Source organism: Clinocottus analis, unplaced genomic scaffold, assembly GCF_023055335.1.
Source record: "Clinocottus analis isolate CAN_PGR_092001 unplaced genomic scaffold, fCliAna1.0.p SCAF_19, whole genome shotgun sequence".
In the NCBI taxonomy this organism is placed as follows: Eukaryota; Metazoa; Chordata; class Actinopteri; order Perciformes; family Cottidae; genus Clinocottus; species Clinocottus analis.
This window is the reverse complement of record NW_027175920.1, coordinates 3,496,002-3,516,803: the sequence shown is the minus strand read 5'-3', so window position 1 is coordinate 3,516,803 and position 20,802 is coordinate 3,496,002. Positions and strand designations below refer to the sequence as shown.

General features: G+C 43.3%; 1 protein-coding gene across 1 annotated transcript in view; it reads left to right on the top strand.

Annotated features, from left to right (window-relative positions):
* Positions 1–20,782, top strand: part of prkcea (protein kinase C, epsilon a) — a 31,065-nt gene extending 10,283 nt beyond the window's left edge. The window contains exons 2-15 of the mRNA XM_068582579.1: positions 4,018–4,081; positions 7,332–7,497; positions 7,593–7,627; positions 9,191–9,279; positions 9,508–9,637; positions 10,529–10,671; positions 11,561–11,663; positions 12,262–12,458; positions 13,565–13,738; positions 13,844–13,998; positions 14,345–14,483; positions 15,139–15,327; positions 17,566–17,712; positions 18,912–20,782. Of these exons, the coding sequence (XP_068438680.1) occupies positions 4,018–4,081; positions 7,332–7,497; positions 7,593–7,627; positions 9,191–9,279; positions 9,508–9,637; positions 10,529–10,671; positions 11,561–11,663; positions 12,262–12,458; positions 13,565–13,738; positions 13,844–13,998; positions 14,345–14,483; positions 15,139–15,327; positions 17,566–17,712; positions 18,912–19,061 (1,881 nt within the window). The 3' untranslated portion in view covers positions 19,062–20,782. The remainder of the gene's footprint in view (positions 1–4,017; positions 4,082–7,331; positions 7,498–7,592; positions 7,628–9,190; positions 9,280–9,507; positions 9,638–10,528; positions 10,672–11,560; positions 11,664–12,261; positions 12,459–13,564; positions 13,739–13,843; positions 13,999–14,344; positions 14,484–15,138; positions 15,328–17,565; positions 17,713–18,911) is intronic.
* Positions 20,783–20,802: the final 20 nt, after the last annotated feature.

The window sequence follows — 20,802 nt, the reverse complement described above, 5'->3', positions numbered from 1 at the left end:
CGTTGGACAAGTCCAAACTTGCACGGGCGAGTCGTGTTTCTGAGCATGCGACCGTTTATGCAGAATCTTTGTTCACCGTGGAGGCTCGCGGGGAAAGCGCTCTCCCTCAAACAAAAGGAGAGGAATTATACAAATGGTCATTTTGAGGGTAAAGTATTCCTATCTTAATAATAGCATTATTATTATTTATTTTTCTAGGGATATTGAGATAACGTATAGCTATCATGAATTCTCATAGCCGCGATAATTGTGCAGTGAAATCTGATTTTGTGGCAAGTCTAAAGAACACTTATTGTGGTTACTGACAACAAAACCACAATATTGTTGAGCTGCTATTCTGTCCAATAATCACTTACAAAAGAATGCAAAACAAAGAGTGAAGGTTAAAGGTTCAGTTTACACAAATTATTATTTTCAATTGTGGAACTATTGCACGACAGATAAGACGATAAATATGTAGTTTTTGGTAAATTGAGCCTTTAAACTCGTCGCCATCTTAACATCTTTGTTAACAGTAAAGATTAAGGACCAGCTTGCTCTGCGTAATCTAATTTATCAAACGTATACATCGATTCGAAGCGACGTGCAGTGTTTTACAAGCTCCCACCAAAAAAAAAAATGAAGCAGCACTGCAACCATTGAAACATCTGTTGCTATGGTTACACGGTAGTAGAACGGTAACCATAGAAATCTCCGCAGCGCGAGATATTGGAAACATAAAATCTGTCGTACAACATCCTTGTGTATATTAAACAGCCTGTTCAATTAATTGCTTTGCCAACACCGGACTTAGTAAATGTTGCGTTAACTATAATCCATCAGGTCTGTCAATCAAAAGCCTTTTGGATTTAATCCTAATTCTGCTCGCACACTGGGCAAATTTGCTTATGAGTACAAATCATAGTGGTAATATATTATAATATATATTTATCGAACAATTCACACTGCACTTTATGCACTCAGTGAAACTGATACTGCAATACTGTTATTGTATTTTTGTGCCTTATATATATTTTCTTATACTATTAGCATTTATAGTGGTTTTTTTTTGTATTCTTAATTTTAAATCTATTTCTTTTACCTTTAGTTTATTGTAAATCTGTGTGTGAGGAGCACTTAGCAAAATAAGTTGTCTGTTATCTGTGCATATGACAATAAAACATATCTTGAATATAAGCCTGTGATTATGTGGAGTCTACAATAGTGACAATAATGCAATAATGTGTCCTGTGTCTTAGTGGATGTTTCTCTATAAAATGTAAATGCAGTAAAAAAAAGAAAAAAAAAAGAGATTCTCTTTATGTTATACCCTGATATTCATCACTGGCATGGTTTAACTCATCTTCAAAAACTGTGAAGTAGTAATTCTTAGTGATTTGGGCTCGAAGGCGACTCGCAGCTCGAGTGTCCAGTATTCGTTGACGTCACATCAGTTCCGTTTTTCTTTTTCGGGGCTGGCGTGCCAACTCAGGATGGCGGGCACTAAATCAATGATGGTGCTGTCTATTTGCTCCACTCTGTTCCAAATCACTCCGAGTCCATCTTTCGGCTGAAATCCCCGCCGAGATGCACCGTTATGCAAGAGGTTACGTTTGGGGATTAGCACATCCTTTTCAAGGGTAGACATCAAGAATCCAGCGGCGTTTATAGGTCACAAATCCCATGCAGTTGTTATGTGATCTACATGTCACAAAACGGTGTTACTACTGCACGTATGAGCACCTGTGCTACGTTCTCTGTGCCTTTTATTATGTTTAGCTTCACATTCCTTAACGTAAGGGGATGTAACTAATGATTATTTTCATTATTTTACTGGTTCATTAAGTAATTAAATTGAAAAACGGCATTAAATCATGCCATAGCTCAAAGTGATGTCTTCAAAACTGATTTTTTTGTTCTAAAAAATGAAAAACTATGTGACAAAGTAAGACAGAACATCCACTGACATGTGTCACTGTCTTTACTGCCGACAACAATAAATCCATTATTATCAATAGCTGCAGATTAACCAGCGAATGGAATCTCCCGTCAGCCATTTCCTGTTTGTTGAAACACTTGCAACATTTCATTTTTCTCGAGAAAATGTATGCAAAATGGCCGCGGCCACCTTAAATAATCGCAATCGGGCGATAGTCGCCAACTTCATTTTCATGCGCCAAAAAGGAAAATACAGCTGAACCGGAAATAGGAGGCAATATAAGTTATGTACATACAAGTCTTGTTTAATCCACGGTGAAGGGACCTACACTAACAAACATCTACCAAACGTCTTATCTCCTCTTCCAAACACGGCACCTGCGGGTGTTGGGTTAATTATTTTCTCTCTTCCTGTTGTGTGTTCACGTTATTCATCTGATAACAGCGCTCATTTCAGGGCTTACACCTGAGGTGTCATATGATCTGTCATACGAGTCCCGCTGCAGATCTCACCACTGGATTCCTCCCCACGTGATCGTGTGTCTGCGCCATGAGATGTATGCAGCGTGTCTGATGCCGGCTTGTGTGCGGCCATTGTGTCTCATGTTCAGCAATGCATGGACATGTATGTGTGTGTGTGTGTGTGTGTGCGTGTGCTTGCTGTGTGCGAGCCTGACTGTTGCATAAGGGGATCTGCTGCTGTCCCAGAGCTTAACTAAGGATTTAAACCTCTTTCTCACTCTCTCTTGCACTCTCTCTTCTTGTGTCGTCTGTCTCTCTAGCGCTCTCTGTTGCACTCCCTCTAATCTCTCCACTCGGAGATTGACGCGGGGGGGGGGGGGGGGGTGATGTCATTATTTGTTGAATAAGTCGTGTGCGTCTGCAGATTGTGTGTTTGCTTATCAAGTGTTGTGCTTGAACGTGAATATTTCTTTTTGTTCTGTTCCAAGAATAAATTACCCTCCATTTTGATAACACCTGCTCAGACACAAAGGACTCATTATGACCGGTAATTCAAGATGTTTGTCAATAAATATCCCTTTTTCATGAAATGTCAATGATTAATACACAATACAACATTAAATATGTGGGGATCTAATCAGCTTTCATTCATTTGAGTTGTTTGTAATATATGCCGTGTATATATAGAGGATTAACGGATTATAACTCAGGTGCTTCCCCTTCAGTTATCCTCCAACGACTCGTCTGTTTTCAGAACACTCTTAACGTCCCCGGGAGAATAACACAAGAAATCAATTGCTACCATTAAACAATTTTCCTGTTGACACAGAGAGGTCTGGGCTCACTGGTGATCTAAAAATAAGAAGGTTGGATGAGACTCCACAAGCATCACTTTGTCCAGCATGCAATGCTGCAAATGTGTTGGCAGCAAACTCCTCACCGCACAAGAACATTTAGTCAAAGCGGATTTGACTCCTGAGGAAATCATTTTTTATACAGTTTTTTTATTTATTTTGCTGCTCTGGTTAATAGTAACAGAATATCCGCTACGATAACAAATAGAAAGTTAATGTTATACCTCAGTAATCTCTGTATGAAAATGTTGGGAGAAAGGAGAAATAGAACTGTTGCAACACTAGATATGTGGATGAATAAATTATAGTTCACTTGTAATCATTAAACCCACGGTCGCTTCGTGCGTTACATTGACTTTGGCTGAGGAGGTAGAGCAGGTTGTCCCGTAATGGTTCAATCCCTCCAGTCTGCATATCAAAGTGTCTGTGGTCCAGATGCTGAACCCTGTGTTGCTCCTGAAGGCTGTGAAGCTCAGCCGTCCTCTAACATCTCTGCTTTTTCAAGGCTCGCTTGAACAAGCTAAGAGACGTCATGTCACATATTTGAAGTCTGCCAGCTCCCGCTGCCTCATTTGCACATCGAGATCAGATCACAAGGACAGATTGGAGACAACCACAATGCGTATCAACACCAGGTGTAAATGCAAAGCCCTGTTAGAAGAATATTTTAAGCAGATAACATGTCAGATGTAGATGTGATGTTGATTCCAGGAGGAATTGGGGATGTTGAGGATAGAAATGAAACATTCAGCTCACTGATTTTCTTTTGCTTTGTGTGTTGCAGATTGACTTGGAGCCGGAGGGGAGGGTGTACGTGGTCATCGATCTGTCCGGATCCTCTACTGAAGGTACGGCCACCACACTATTTTACCAAAAGGAAACCACTGCTACACAATCTGAACACACATGCAGACACGCAGGCACGTGCTGGAGGAAAGTAGAGCTTTAGGTAAAGTTGACACGGTGAACTTTTCCACGTTCAGCCATTTGAGAAACATCAGCATTCAACAGGAGTCGTGCTTCTTAAGTCAGATATTCACTTCTGTTTAAGCTTCTCGCTTGGTTTTGCCCAACCTTTGTGGGAAATATCTGTCTCTTTTAGCTTCTTAGTGTTTCCCCATGTGCACCACTTTATTAAAGCTTCATTCCCTTAAAACAGCTGACGACTAGAGCAGCGAGAGTGAGAACCGTTGCAGTTTTGGGTCGTATAAACCCGATCAATGAGCTGAAAGATGCTTAAAACCCTGCGTAGGGCTGAAAGAAAAATGCAAAGTCAGCAATAATTCTCTGTGGGTTTGTAGCTACAATTAACATTTTCACAAACATGACTCCATAACAGTAGGGAGTAAATCAGCAACATCTTAAATGCTGTTAACACGTTAATATTGTGGTCTCCACTTGTTTCTGACCAACACGACGTACTCCATTTTATGCCAATGACACGGTTAGTCTGCGATTACAAACACGGCGTGCATGGAAAGATTACTTCCTGTTTTCCTAGAAAGTTACATAACAGAATTCATAGAACTTTCTCCTCCTCTCTCTTGCTCTCTCAATGCATTCTTCTCCTCTATTTGTTTGTACTCATTAAACATGGAAACAGCTCCCTCAATTAGCCCTGTGCTCACACACGCTCAGTCACATGCTGCACGATAAGAGTGGCTTTCACCTGCACCTGGGTATCTTCACACCTGGTTATAAATAGAAATTGTTCTCTACTTTGCAGTATATATATATATATATATATATATATATATATATATATATATATATATACATATATATATATATATATATATATATATATATATATGCAGCAGTATAGTTTCTCTGTAGAGAGCAGTAGAGGTTGAAGAGAGAAGGAGTAGATTCTTAAAATAGTAGGTGAGATTGAGCCATGGATTACACACACGCACACACACACACACACACACACACACACATGCAGACTCAGGCGTCCGTGTCTTGCCCTCCTCATCGATGATTGGACACTCTGTGGTGACCTCACGACCCACTCCCCACCCACTCCTGAACTTCCTCCCTGAGTTCAGCTGGCAGGAGAGCTTGTGATGTTAATGTATGCTGATAAAAACAAATGTGTGTGTGTGTGTGTGTGTGTGTGTGTGTGTGTGTGTGCGTGTGTGTGCGTGCACATGTGAGTGTGTGCTGATAGGAGGGATGGAGAGATGGAGGGTGAGAACGAGAGGAAGAGGTGGTATTTTTAGCAGACATCTTTTTTTTTTACCCTGGTGCAATCTGTTCTCTGCAGCTTCAGAGGCTGGAAAGAGTTCTCTCCTCTCTCCTCTCCTCTCCTCTCCTCTCTCCTCTCCTCTCCTCTCCTCTCCTTGAACATCTGTTGGTCTCAAGAAACAAATAAAGATAATAATCTGACCTAATCTGACCATCTGCAGTCTCCCCCTCTCTGTTTCTTCATCCTTTTCTGTTCCCTTTAAATCTTGTATTCACTTTCTCAAATCTTCAAAGATAACCTTCATAAATGAGCACTTAAAAATGCAATATCTTGTATTTATCGAAGTTAATTACCTTAAAGATGTACTTGGAAATTATTGACATATATTTATTGCATAATTTGTGTTTCCTACAAGTTGATCATATATTCACGATATTGATAATGTGATATGGCACTTTTCAAAATAAAACACATTTCAAATGTTATATTTTAAAAATGCAATATTTATTGAGTAGCCTTTTCTACCTTTTTTCTTTTATCAAATCTTTAAAGATTATTTCACAGATTAATCCATATTTGAAGAGCCGCTTCAACTTCATCCACAATTTCAATACTTCAAAGCACTTCATTGAATATTTCACACACATATCAATAATAAGAAATTGCATTTTCCTATGTTAGACCACCTTTAATCTCAACAGATTATCTAAAGAATACCGGCCGCGGTTGTATTGTTATAAATGTTTACGTAACATTTGTTTTAATCACCATCTTTAGTTCAGCTTTTTTCTCCTCCCCTGCCCTCGCTGTCTGCTGGTCTCCTCCACGGTTCTGTCAAATCTGAATCTTTTGCGTGTGTGTGTGTGTGTGTGTGTGTGTGTGTGTGTGTGTGTGTGTGTGTGTGTGTGTGTTTATTTATTGGACGACTGTCTCCCAGTTGGTCATTCAGATGACCAGTACGTTTGTCTCCACGACAATCGCTCCTAACTGTTGTTATGCCTCGTCACCTCTCCTTGTGTGTGTGTGTGTGGTGTGTGTGTGTGTGTGTGTGTCTGTGTGTGTGTGTCCAGGACAGATGGATGATGTATTATGTAAAACAAAGTGATCCCAGTAATGGCCTGTTAAGCTGTCTCCCCCCTCTCACCGACACCACCATCACACACACAAAAACACACACTCCTACACACACACGCGCACACACACGGTCCCTGGACAGCTTGTCTGTAATCGAACTCAACAGTAACCACATCTATAACGCACCCAGGAGAGAGATGGGAGTGTGAAAGACAGGCAAACTAGGACAGGAGCGCAGAGGGAAGGAGTGTGTGTGTGTGTGTGTGTGTGTGTGTGTGTGTGTGTGTGTGTGTGTGTGTGTGTGTGTGTGTGGGAGTGTGTGTGGAGGTGGTTCTCTTGTTTTAAGATTACCCTCGGAAAGCATTTATCTTTCCGGGGAGATGCACCGAGGAAGGAAACGGCTGGTTTTATGGCGCTCGCTGAGGAGGAGGAGTATTTTAATATGCTGTCCTTCATTTTAGTGCCCACACGAAGGTATAAATAGCATGCACACATACGTATGCATAGGCATCTGGTAGGTGTGGGGTGTTTGTGTGTGAGGAAGAGTGAGGGATGGGGGGCGGGAGGAAGATGAGAGGCTGTTAAATGATTAAACATGTCAATCAACAGGATGCAAATCATCCGTATTTCTGCGAAGTGTCTCAGAAAGTTAAATCAATGGGCGCTGAGAAAACATTGCTCCAAATGTGTGTGAACGCTCTTTTAAGACTGACTCGGCAACACAAATGGTCTGAAATGTCTTTTTCGGGGATTCATTTTTGTGTTGTTGAACTTGTGTGTGTCTGTGTGTGTGTGTGCGTGTGCGTGTGCGTGTGTGTGTGTTCACCTGACAGCGACTGGGACCAATGAGAATGAGGAGCGGGTGTTTCGAGAGCGGATCGGCCCTCGCCGGCGACAAGGCGCCGTGCGAAGACGCGTCCATCAAGTCAATGGACACAAGTTCATGGCCACCTACCTGAGACAGCCGACCTACTGCTCACATTGCAGAGATTTTATCTGGTAGGCAACAACACCAACAACACACATTCGAACCCAACAACGTACCTGCTGTCGTGTTCCCCTCGGACCAACCTCCTCTGTGTGTGATCTGTTAGGGGCGTGCTGGGGAAGCAGGGATACCAGTGTCAGGGTGAGTACTTTTCTCTGGCGGCTTCCAATTTCCCCGCACGTCATTTATTATTTAAGCACGAGAACTCAAGAGGGATTACATGTTGCTGAATGACAGCTGTGATTTGGTCTCAAGCCACCTTCACCCAGAGCCACAGATGACCTGCATTACACCACCAACATCTGCTATTCAAAATGATCACGAGAATTTCAGGGTTTTTTTTCATTTTCTGAGCCAGTTTTCTTCAGTGGTAGCGAACATCCTGATCATTCAGCTGGCAGTCAAAGTGCTACTCAACTTATGTGTTCACAATCATACCACTGCACATTGTCATGCGGGTTTTACTCGGCCGTCCGATATTAATGTTTCATCCGAAGAGTGCGGGGCCGTGTTTCCCAAACCTGACAAAACACAGCGGCTCATCTCACAACTAGCCTGATCTATAAAACCATGAGAAGAGCACATTTTTATCCTCAACCAAAGCTCCTGACCTTTTTTTTTTTTACTGCCATTTCCGCCTCATTAATAAATAAGCGCCTGTGCCCACACGGCACTGAGGCTCTAGGGCGCACTTTCATCCCAGCGTGACTACAAAAAAACTATTTAAACATTTCCCCCCGATGAACACAATATCTTGAGAACATATCAGCACTTTAAGTGTCGTTGTATGGCGGACTAGAATCGCTCCTTTGTTTTGTGTTGCCTACTTGGGCCATAGATTTGTTTCACATAGTTTTTTTCAGCATGAGCACCAATCAGAGGACGCGCGCTTCATACTTTGTGTAGATGAGCTCGTCACCGCTCAGTCCGACAGCCGTAACGCTGGAGCAAGGCGGGACTAGCCGTACGCTGATGAAACACTCACCAGAAACATTTAGTGTAAACTGAGACCAAATAAATGCATTTAGACGGCGTTAACAGACTGATCTTCCTTCTCACCCGTGAAACAAAAGTAACACTAGTCTTTCAATATTAGAACCACAGTTGTAAGACTGTATAGGAGTCAGTGATTTAGGCATCGACATCTTGGAATACGGCCGTCGTCATGTTTTGTTTTGTTTTCCGTTAGCAATGAACAGAAGTTACCAAAATGTATTTTTCGCAACCGTAGGAGTCGCCCCCTGCTGGTCAGTAGAGAGAACGCTTCACTCAAGATCTTGAGTCTTTGGGTGTGACTGGTTTATAGTATCAATCTGATACCGGCGCTCTTTTTACCTCTCAATTCAACCTGCGCACACGTCACATTGCAACAATAATTGTAGCATCTATGCGTAGGATTGGTTGCATCTTCAGAACACTCTTATTATATTGTTTAAGAAAGTTTACATCACACCGTTACATCATATATCCGCTTTTAAAGCGTCAGTCACATTCAACCACTAAATCGATGCATCACTTGGTACAACAATATATCTAAGCCCTCGACAACATAACTGTTATTCTCCCTGGTCCATGTAATCTCGAGGACACATCATTAGTGATAACATCATCACGTATTGACTATCACATTTGACCGCCTAAACCCAAATGTATTTGACCAGATTGATCATTGCTGAGCGCCTCATGTTGACGCTGTGCTTGCAGTGTGTACCTGCGTCGTCCACAAGCGCTGCCATGAGCTCATCATCACCAAGTGTGCCGGTATGAAGAAGCAGGAGGACACACCGGAAGAGGTACACGCAAACAGCGAGTATTGTTGGTAAAAATGAAATACATAGGAAAAACTGAACATGGGCACCGTTCAGGTCCTCTGTGAATAAATCGGTGTTACTTAAGGGAACATGCAACACTTGATCCGCATGTATTATTTCTCCAATAATGCAACAGTGACCTCTTTGTAACACTGTGTGTGTGTGTGTGTGTGTGTGTATTTGTGTGTGCGTGTGTGTCTCCCTCTGTAGGTGGGCTCACAGCGGTTCAGTGTTAACATGCCCCATAAGTTCAGTATCCACAACTACAAGGTCCCCACCTTCTGTGACCACTGCGGCTCCCTGCTGTGGGGCCTCATGAGGCAGGGCCTGCAGTGCAAAGGTGAGTTCATGTGCAGTGGGGAATTTAGAGTGTCGGGGCACACGGGATGCCTTTAGAGGCGCTTGTGTTTCGCAACCACCTCGAAGCATAAATAGGCATATAAAGTATTTAAAGTCAAAGGCTGTGAACACAGAAACGAATGAATTTATTTATCTTGTAAAAGCACTTTAAGTCACAATTAAATGAAAAAACATTTCCCCAGTTAACAGTTTGATAATAAATGCCAACAGGATATGTTTTCTTGTCCGGCAGAAGAAAGGGAATACTTCTTGGAGCCATATGTATCCCATGAGTATCTGTCTAGAACAGTTTCTATAATTAATTATTGATTTTATTAATTGTTCAATCTAGCTAAAATGTCCAAAAAATATCTGTTTTGAGGAAGCTGCAGCCGCTCAAATGTGAGGATTTTGTGCTTTTCCTCTGCTTAATTAATAATTTGAAAATGTAATGTGGCCGCCAATTCAGTTTTCCGAACATGTGATGACATTTTATACACTGGGCAATGAATTAAGAGAATAATCAACGAATTGGTTGATAATTAAGTAATTAGTTGCAGCAACATGATGTTTACTGTGTTACTGATGTACTTTGACATCTTTCAATAACTGACATGTTGGTGCAACGTGTACTTTTGGAAAAAATCATATCTGTGAATCTATTTGATATATTTAAGAAACGATGTCTTTCCAAAATAAAATACCATGAGCAAGCCGGCTTTTACACTCTGCAGTCTATTGAAGGACACCTGCTCGCTCTTGATCTCACCTTCCAGCGCAGCTTGATGTCTTTCACTACAAGGCAAAAACATTTTTAAAGTCCAGTGTTTGATCCAGAAAGCCTCCCTGTGTTCAACCTGCACCGTTCCCGTGTGCTTTTGTTGTCACGCAGTTTGTAAGATGAATGTGCACCGGCGGTGTGAGAGCAATGTAGCCCCTAACTGCGGCGTGGACGCCCGAGGAATCGCCAAGGTCCTGGCCGACCTGGGAGTCACGCCCGACAAGATCTCCAACACCGCGCTGCGCAGGAGGAAGGTAAGCGAGGAGGAAGATGTTTCAGTTCCAGCTCAAATTACTACAAGTGAATCAGTTTAACAGTTTTTAAATGACCATACACACATTATCATTACACGTAACAATGCTCTGTCTCCATCTTTAACACCCGTGAGAGTTTCTCGCGTCGCTGATATCGAATCAGATTCTGCAGTTCAAACAAGAAATGTAAAAGTCTTAAAAGGGGATTTGATCCTTTTATTAAAACGAGGTTCTACTTTTTTCTGAATATATTATTACAGCTGTGTTTTTATCCCTTTTTCCTAGAATTACAAAGCACTGCTTTTTGGTTGCCTGAGCAGATTTGTTTTGCGGTATATTGCATTTTATTATTGTTGCTCAGCAAACCATGAACTGTACGCGACCGAACAGTTTAAAGCACAGTTTAAGTGAACGAAAACAACTTATCTGCTGTTTTCTGTTCTTACAAACTATTTGTCAGATGCTACCTCCAGATTTCCAGCTAAAGTCACCACAATGAGTAAAAAACACAGGACATACCGGGCGCTTTTCATGCTCTTGAGTTGAATCCGTTTCAACGTGAGGTGTTCAGGGAGCGCCTGTAAAAACGTGAGGCGCTCACCAACTCAAAAGCTTCACACGAAACGCTTCATTCTCATTTAAAACGATTACAAAAAGTGGCGGCGGGGTGCTAGAAGGCACTGCGCCCGATCAGAGCCTTGTGGAGACGGTACTTCCTGGTCTGTCTGTCCGCAGTTTAACATTTAAAAAGTCAATTTATGGTTTTGTGAATTTGAGATTTGGCTCTCTGATTTGAAAAAGTCATTTTCTCTCTCTCTCTCTCTCTCTCTCTCTCTCTCTCTCTCTCTCTCTCTCTCTCTCTCTCTCTCTCTCTCTCTCTCTCCCCCAGTTGACTCCAGGGCAGGACCCTCCCCAGTCTCCTCCTGAGCTCTCCCAGACGGAGGACAACAGCTTCATCCAGCCAGCTGTCCCCACCTCCCCCTCACAGCAGGGTAACACTGAACACAACACACACACACACCGTCAGAAAACACAGATTTGACACAAACAGGCATTTCAAAGCCCTTCGAGATGAGTTCTTAGCAGCATGTGGTTTGAATGTGTTAATTTTACCAGTAAGAGGTAATATTTCCATTTCAGGAATAATATTGTTGCTCCTTTTAAGAAGTAAGTAGTTGAATGTGTTATTGTCCTTGTATATATAAGACTAGACGTACATTATCTAAGAATGATCCCCCACCGCCCACCACCATTTGCTTGTCACAGTTAGTCATCTCACACTTTGCAAGCCGAGAAATGAAAGTTAACTTTCTCTTTGTGGAACGATTCCCATTTTGATCTTCATGGAGCCAAACGGTGATGAACAACAGCAACACTGATGCTATTTAATCACCCTGGTCAGGGATAATGCAACTGAGTCATCACAGGTTTCAGCAGAGGATGTGATCATCATTTTAAAGTTTATTGAAAAGTAATCACAAATAATGAGCAACATAAAATCCAAAAATTTAAAAACAGAGACCGGAAAAAAAGGCAGTCGGCCTGTTTTCGCTGATGTCGGATCTGCTCTTCTTCCGTTGACGCCCACAGACTTGGCACAGATAGAGCGCCTGCAGGACGCGCTGTCACTCGACCAGCAGGGACCCCAACACTCCTCCTCCTCCTCCACCACCTCCTCTTCCTCCTCGTCCTCCTCGTCGGCAGGCAGGGAGAACGGACAGATCCAGAGGAGGAGCCTCAAGGACTTCAACTTCATCAAGGTCCTCGGCAAAGGCAGCTTCGGAAAGGTGCGACGCCGCGGCGGAGGCGGAGGCGTTTGACAGTGTTTGTTTGTTTACTGCTCATTATGTTCATAATTGAAACAGGGTGTTTGATTTGTTCTTTTGACACCCTGTTCATCATCATCGTTCCCATTATTCAGAAGAGACGTCAGTGTTTTTGGGGACCAGAATAGAACAATACACAAGTCAATCACGTCGTATGGAGGCAGCTTCTGCGTACAGAAAGCCAACAGCAAGCCACACCCTCTCCTATTATTACGTTAGTTTAAAAACATTAACAAACAACATGGTGGAAACATCTGGCTCACATTCAGTAAGAGGATAACATTAAAGCTTGTGAATGTTTTTATATTAACTGAGCCTTTAAGCGTCACTCAACTTCACTGTTTTGTCTCTCTCTCGCTCTCGTTATTGTTTTTCTGGCAGCAGGCGGCTGTTTTCAGCAACAACTAAATGAAATCTCTGATGAAATGATGAAACGGTCGACGCGTTTCAACCCCAAATGGTCACACGTTGACTCTTTGTCAGGGCCGCGTGGCGCCAGTTGGTTTTAAACGACTTTGTTACTAAAGTTGAAACCAAACTCACGGGACACAAACAGCTGTTTGTAACTCGAAGTTGGTTTCACACGGGGCACAAGCGGCGACCTCTCGGTTGGAAGCCACGTGTTTCGTTTGACCCCGCTCCCTCCGTGCGGGTATTTCTGATCTTCATACAAAGTCGTTGCACTTCTTTGAGTGTCTGCCGGCTCAGTTTACGTTGTAGTTGCTGTGCGTTACTGCAGCCCGGTGCGTCTCACGCAGGCACTGGACGGCGCCTCGTGGAAGGGTATCGGATGCCGAGGGGGGCCCGACAAAGTGCCGGTATTTGACGCTCTGGGAATGAGAACTTGAGTGAACAGCACAAAGCAGCTGACAGACAAAATTAGCAACACGCAGTTGAACATTTAGCTGTAAAGGGGAGACCAAAACAGAGCCAAAAGGAGAGTAAGTGTTTCGTTTGCGTCCCCCGAACGTCCATCAAGTCATCCCAAGTTCACCCAAGTCTTTTGTCAGACCAACAGTTTTCAGTTTAAGTTCATGCGCGACGATAATTTCCAATCCGTGAAACAGGTGATGTTGGCGGAGCTGAAGGGGACGGAGGAGGTCTACGCCGTCAAAGTTTTGAAGAAGGACGTGATCCTGCAGGACGACGACGTGGACTGCACCATGACCGAGAAGCGCATCCTGGCCCTCGCCCGCCGACACCCCTACCTCACCCAGCTGTACTGCTGCTTCCAGACACGGGTAGGACGGACCGCCGAACACACGCACGGGCGTGACGGCTCGTCTCTGTTTTCTCTGACCCATAACTCTCTCTCTTTCTCTCTCTCTCTCTCCCTCTCTCTGCAGGACCGTTTGTTTTTTGTAATGGAATACGTGAACGGAGGAGACCTGATGTTCCAGATTCAGCGATCCAGGAAGTTTGACGAGCCTCGCTCTCGTTTCTACGCCGCCGAAGTCACCTCCGCCCTCATGTTCCTGCACCGCAACGGGGTCATCTACAGGTAAACCGCCCCGGTGGTGTTTTTATTTTTTTATTTTTAAATGTGTTTCAGCAAATGATCGCTTTGGGAAAACTCAAACGCTTGAAATATGAAATAGCTTCCTCTTAAAATTCCGATTCTGTGACCTTTTTTTTTTTAACTCGAGGACTATTAAGGAACTTAACAAACTATTATCTCACCAGGAACATGCTGCAGGGTGCATGACGACACACTACACACTTCAATTGCATTTCGTGGAGATTCTCCCATTGTTGTTTTACTTTACTTTCGCATGCTCACTCCTCTCAGCGAGTCCAACTGGCGTGGAAACCAGATGGGGCTAATTCTCTCTGCCTTCGTCTCCCAGGGATCTGAAGCTGGATAACATCCTGCTGGACGCAGAGGGACACTGTAAGCTGGCGGACTTTGGCATGTGCAAAGAAGGCATCAAGAACGGAGTGACCACCACCACCTTCTGTGGCACGCCGGACTACATCGCCCCTGAGGTGAGCGTAATTTAGCGTGTGTTATTTTCCGTTTTTATCTTAGAAAACTATCCTGAATATTTCATTATTTTAACAGTTTCCCTTTTAATCCTCTTATCAATCAAAAAAGTGACACATTCTTCAGCTTCAGTTACTCGTACTTAAATATTCATTACATATGAAAACAATTACTATCTTGCATCAATCTGAACCATCTTAGGGATCTTTTTCAGCTAACTTTCCCTTTCCTTTTTTTGTCTCCTTTACTGTCTTTAAAAAAAATCTATCTTACCTTGATCTTTTCCTCAATTAGATGCAAAAATAATAACTTTTTCTTTTACTTTTGATTATTTTCTACTGCTTCACAGTAAACTAAATGTTAAATGCAGTTTATTCCCATGACTAGATTTTACCATCCTGATGTGGCTCTTTAATAATTCAAGTTTTTCTTCCAATAAATGTTTTATTTCATCCTCAAAGGAATCTGCGAAAGAGGTTTTTTTTTTTTTCACAAAACATGTCAGCCAGATGGGTGCCGTATTTCCTGCTGGCTGGTCGTTTGAGAACTGTGGACCTGGAGTCTGTCGCGTTTTTCTAACCGAGCCCTTTGTCCCCGATGGGCCTGCGTTACGGTATTTCCTCTCGTGTTGAACCCTTGTGCTGTCGTTGGATTCAGATCCTGCAGGAGCTGGAGTACGGAGCCTCTGTGGACTGGTGGGCCCTCGGGGTGCTGATGTACGAGATGATGGCCGGACAGCCTCCGTTTGAGGCGGACAACGAAGACGACTTGTTCGAGTCCATTCTCCACGACGACGTCCTCTACCCCGTGTGGCTCAGCAAAGAAGCCGTTTCCATCCTCAGAGCGGTACGAGAAGATTTGCTTTGTTAGAGCTAATGAGTTCTCTTCAAAAGTGCACATCCTCTTCTTCAGCAGGCGCTCGCAGGCTTCCATGGCAGAGGGGAAATCCCTTTGTTTTTGAATAGTTTAATTTAGTAGATTTCGCCTCGATCAGATAACGTACTGTAATGGGTTTGGTATTCATGGACTTTTCAGACTTTTCATGACCAAATTAACATCAAGAAAATCTTTCGGTTAGACTGAGTTTAGACAAAAACCTTCCAGTAATCATTCAGAAGAAGATAAAAATGGGCAGAATTTGGTTGAATGTGAGTTACAGGGCTACGCAATAAATACACAGGGATTCTTTAAAAACCCAACATTTACAAATCTTGTGAAGATATTTCCTGAACTATTTTTAAATAACACAAAAAATAAATTGTTTAGTCACAAAAATATGGGGAAATATAACTTAAGTTCTTAATGTTTGGTTCACGTTCTTTTACTTCAGCGAGCAGATTACCGTCCTCAGCTCCCATTTTGTTACGATTATAAAACAGAAGTGGGAAACACGCAAAAAAATATTTTTATGATGCGACAGATGGAATTATTTTTTCATCCAGATGCTCAAAAAAAAAAAATCAAAAGCGGACTCTTGAAATACATCAGAATGCGTGACATGACAGCACACGAGAGGCACAAACTAAGTGACATATCACTGTTTCAACGCCATTTAAAATGCTATATTTTAATGTTAAAATGGAGTCGTTTAAATGCTTTTGCAACAACTGTTCAATGGAACCTCGCAGCTCACCTCAGCCAGGTGTCAACATGACTTTTCACTTCGAATCGGCGTGCTGCTTTATGACATAAATGACTGTGAGCTCCAAAATGTTCACTTCACGCCGAAAAGGTTTCACTGGAGACCATCCGGCGTCGGTCTTTGTGCTCTGGTTGTCATTGGCGTGCACTATCATTCATGTTTCTATCGTCACAGCTGCACGCAAACAAATTAAACTCAGTGCAAGTGCACTTAACACGGAGGTCTTACGCGTCTCTTTGCTCTGATACCGAGCAGAATAACAAAAAAGTCAGTCAAAGAGGTTAAAGTCATAACAATCCGATCATGAAAACCAAAGTGCTCTCACAATACTGAACAGACAGCGGAACAAAAGAGACGCGGCTTTCAGTCGCAGTAAATAACACCAGCACTCCACTGACCCGTTTCATCACTCTGCCACTACGCCTCTCTGTTTGTCCCACGCAGCCGTTAATGCCTCGCTCTATTATTAGCACTGAAATGCTTTTTGCTCAACCCCTCGTTCTGCTTCTGTCCTCTTCATTTTATGGATGAAACCACAGCCGAGCGTCCTAAAAAGGGGGGGGGGTTGTGTTATCACACGCCAACATAAATCCATGGGCGGGCACGATAGGTGGCACGCGTTGAGTGTTCGGATCCGGCTGAACAGTTAATGTAGGTCAGCGGGCACGCAGCCTACCTGGACTGCAGGTACGAGGGAAATAAAACAGCTATTTTCGGGGGAGATGCCAAGATCTGGATGAGATTTCGTACCAGCAGAGCGACAAATAAACACAACGTAAACATTGGGGCTTAACCGACTGCAGGTGGGGAAATTCTTTGTAATTAAGATCTAGATTGATGCTTTTTTAAATGCATTCTGGGACCTTTTTCACATGCAAACAGCCCACAAGGCTTTACATTACAGATTAATTATGAATTGTGGTGTAAATGTATGTTCTCTTTGTGTCACACACACACAGAGTTAGTTTGGAGAGCTGCATTGGTTTTGACAGGCTGCTGTGTTACGTGTATTAATCCCACATTGCCGAGCATCACACTGGGCTCACATTTAAAATGATGTTCAGGGCTGAACGTTCTGGATTCAGCCGTGACCACCGCTTGCCGGAGGAGCCGCTGACTGAGTTCCCTCGGAGCTTTAAGTTGCTCAAAACGGATCTGAAAAGTCCGGCGAGAAAGTTGGCAACACGGCGTGCGCTTGTGTGCGTGTCCCACCATGATACTCCACACACGCTTATGTTGCAAGACAGTTGAATAAAAAAAGAAACGGGATGTTTCAATCACACGATGATTATAAATCACGACGAAACAAATATGTATGATAATAAAAACTGATTTCTCCCGGGGAGGCAAATTCCTGCCGGGCCTCCTGGAGCCGGCGTGCAATGCTGGTGCAATTGTAAAATCAAAAATGTGTGTTTTGTGTGTGTTTGTTTGTGGTGTAGTTCATGACCAAGAACCCGGCCAAGCGTCTGGGCTGCGTGGTGAGCCAAGCCTGTGAGGAGGCCATCAAGACCCACGCCTTCTTCAGAGAGATCGACTGGGTGCTGCTGGAGCAGAGGAAAGTCAAACCGCCCTTTAAACCCCGTATTGTAAGCGACACACACAACACACACACGCACACACACACACACACACTAATGTTTTATTAAGTGTGAACCACTGTGACAAGACTGAACTGTGACGATCTATTGGTTCCCGTGTGTTCATGACATCCAAAAGTTGTTGTCCGGCTGTGAACACTCCTCTGTGGTGAGAACAGTGCACAAAATGTTTAGTATTGGAAAGAAAGGAAATGTTAATAAGTTAAGTTAATTTATGGATGCTTTGTGGAAACACAAAGTTAAGCCCTCATTCATTCAATGAATTGCTCTTATTTTGTTAAATATTGAAAAGGGTATTTGTGTGAAAACATATTTACATTCCTCAAAGTAAATGATCAAAAGGTTATTGTTTAGTTGTGGTATCAGAAATTAGGGCTCGACGTTAATCTTCAATATTTTCACGAGTTCTATGTCTGAGGAAGTACGATCATCCAGTACTTCACAATAAAATTGAAAAGCGAAGATAAGAGGACAGTCTCTACAAGAAACTTAACGATGAATAATTTAATACCACTGGGAGGGTTTGTTTTAGAAAGAGTTGCCTCGTACGTAGAGAACAATGCACACACACTCCTGTTTGTTCCATCCACGCCTGCAAAGCCTCCAAAGCCAACGCGATGAGCGAGCGAGTGTCGGTGCGTAGGGAGGTTCAAGCTCAAACGTGTCACAAACCCAGAGCTCGGAGCAGAAAAGCTGCTGGTCTGTGCGCTCGTGTCACATGGGGGTTTATGTGAGAATAAATAAATTGTGCATGATGCACTTAGTGGGGTTGAACTCGCAATACCTTTAGCTGTTACCTTGTTCCAAAAATGATGCTGCTTATTGGACAAAAAAAATGGAAACGAGGAGATTTTTTAACAAAATAAAAGGCTGTGACCAAAATCATGTGCTGGCGTGGCCAACGGAGAACGTTTGTAGAACCAGTGACACCAGTGGAAAAGTTAAAGTCTGGAGTCCTGGCACGTGTGTGTGGGTGTGTGTGTGTGTGTGTGTGTGTGTGTGTGTGTGTGTGTGGGTGTGTGTGTGTGTGTGTGTTCTCCCCACAGAGAAGGCAGTGAGTCTCAGTGGTCAGAAGGGGTCGCTCTAACGTCACTTTTGAAGCACTAGATGAGAGCAAAGTTTTCCTCCTCTGACGTCCTGTATGTGTGTGTGTGTGTGTGTGTGTGTGTGTGTGTGTGTCTCTGCAGAAGACCAAGCGTGATGTGAATAACTTTGACCAGGACTTCACCAAGGAGGACCCCGTGTTGACGCCGACGGACGAGGCCATCATCCGACAGATCAACCAGGAGGAGTTCAAGGACTTCTCCTACTGTGCCCCCGAGGAAACGCAAACCTAACACACACACACACACACACACACACACACACACACACACACACACACACACACATGTATCCAACAACACTAAACCTGGCACGCATGTATGCACACATCGCCGACATTCATACATGTGTAGAAACATAAATCCCTTTACAAAACACACACACACACACACACACGGCCACTCCTTTACTTTTAAGCTATTGGTTGTTGTTACTTTTTTTAAATATTCTTTACTTGCATTGTGTTGTTCTTGTTGCCTGGGTTTATTATGAATATGAATATGAATATGACTATGAATATACACGGCTGCACATGCTCTCACACACACATTCCCACGTTGCACTCTTTCAATGTAGATTTACAAAACACTACAATCCCGAGTTTGACTCAAAACACGCTCACTGCACATGCTCAGACAACCAAATCACACACACACAGACACACACACTGACACTGCTTCTCTCCCCCAGCACCAGGACTGTACAGTGGGTGCTGGGTGCAGAGGCCTGTATATATATCGCCTGTGTTGAGTGGCTGTATTGTGTCGGTATTGTCTGCTAGTAAAGGAGAGTGGTGGCGCATGGACAAGCACCCTACCTGTGTTGTTACTGTCCTTATTGTGGAGCAGTTAGGGCCAAATATTTGTGCAATACCCTGACTATCTATCTATTTTATTTGTTTCTTCAAGTGTTATTTTTGTCTTTTCTTTTCTCCTCAAAATGTGTGTGTCGGGGGGCGGGGTTTGCGTGGTATGATTGAACTCTCATCGCGCTCCTGTCTCGTGTGTACAAAGTGAATGTCGAGCTTACGAGTTACAGGCTATCCAACTAATTATGTGGAGCGGAGTGTTACAGGCGGCCTGTGTAGCAGCGTAAAGCCCGGTTTCCAGCTATTTCATCCATCTGCTAGTTTCAGTGTCCGTCCCGCCAGCGTGAATGTGCTGGCCCGTGGGCGTTTTTTTTTTTTCTTCGTCTTTTTATTTTTTTTTCCCGTGAATGTACATATTTGTATGTGCGAATGCGTGATTTTTCTTTCTCCCTGTCGGTGTGTGACTTTTCGTCCTCAGTATTTCTGTTTCTATAGTTACCATCAGTGTTTTCGGCCGCCCCCCTCCCCCCCCGACCCCTCTCTCTCTTTCCTTCCCCTCTCTTCCAAAGCACCAATTCCCCTTTCCTGCCTCCAGCAGCCGTCTCACTCAGCCAAAACCACTTGCTTTTCTGACTTTTGCTTTTTTTTCGAGAATGTCTTTTCATTCTTATTGCTCTCTTTCTTTTTTTTTATATAGTTATTATTATTATTGTAAAGTGTATCTGGAGGAAACCTTTGTGTATAATACTATAACTATACTATCATAGGTCTGTTACAGCCGGGCGAAAAGAAATGTGGAAAACCAGCAGCTGAATTACCTCTCATTTCCAATACACACACACACAGGCAAAACACCACATACAGACTCTATCCTTTGCCTCCTCCCTCTTCTTCTCACTCTCTTTCTGACAAACACACACACACATGCACACACAGAGAAGGACTGTTGTCGCGTGTACTGTACAGTGATCTGAAGACGAGCTGGTTGCTCTGTGTGCAGTAGAGTCGGTGTGTAGTGAAGCTTTGTGCACCCAGGGGTAGGGCTGTTCCTGGTCACACTATCTTACTCTGTGCCAAAATGTAGTGCAACAGCCGGGCTAGTCCTGTCTGGTCTGATTCCAATAAAACACTGAGCTGTCTACATCACTCCCAGACTCCTCTGTGTC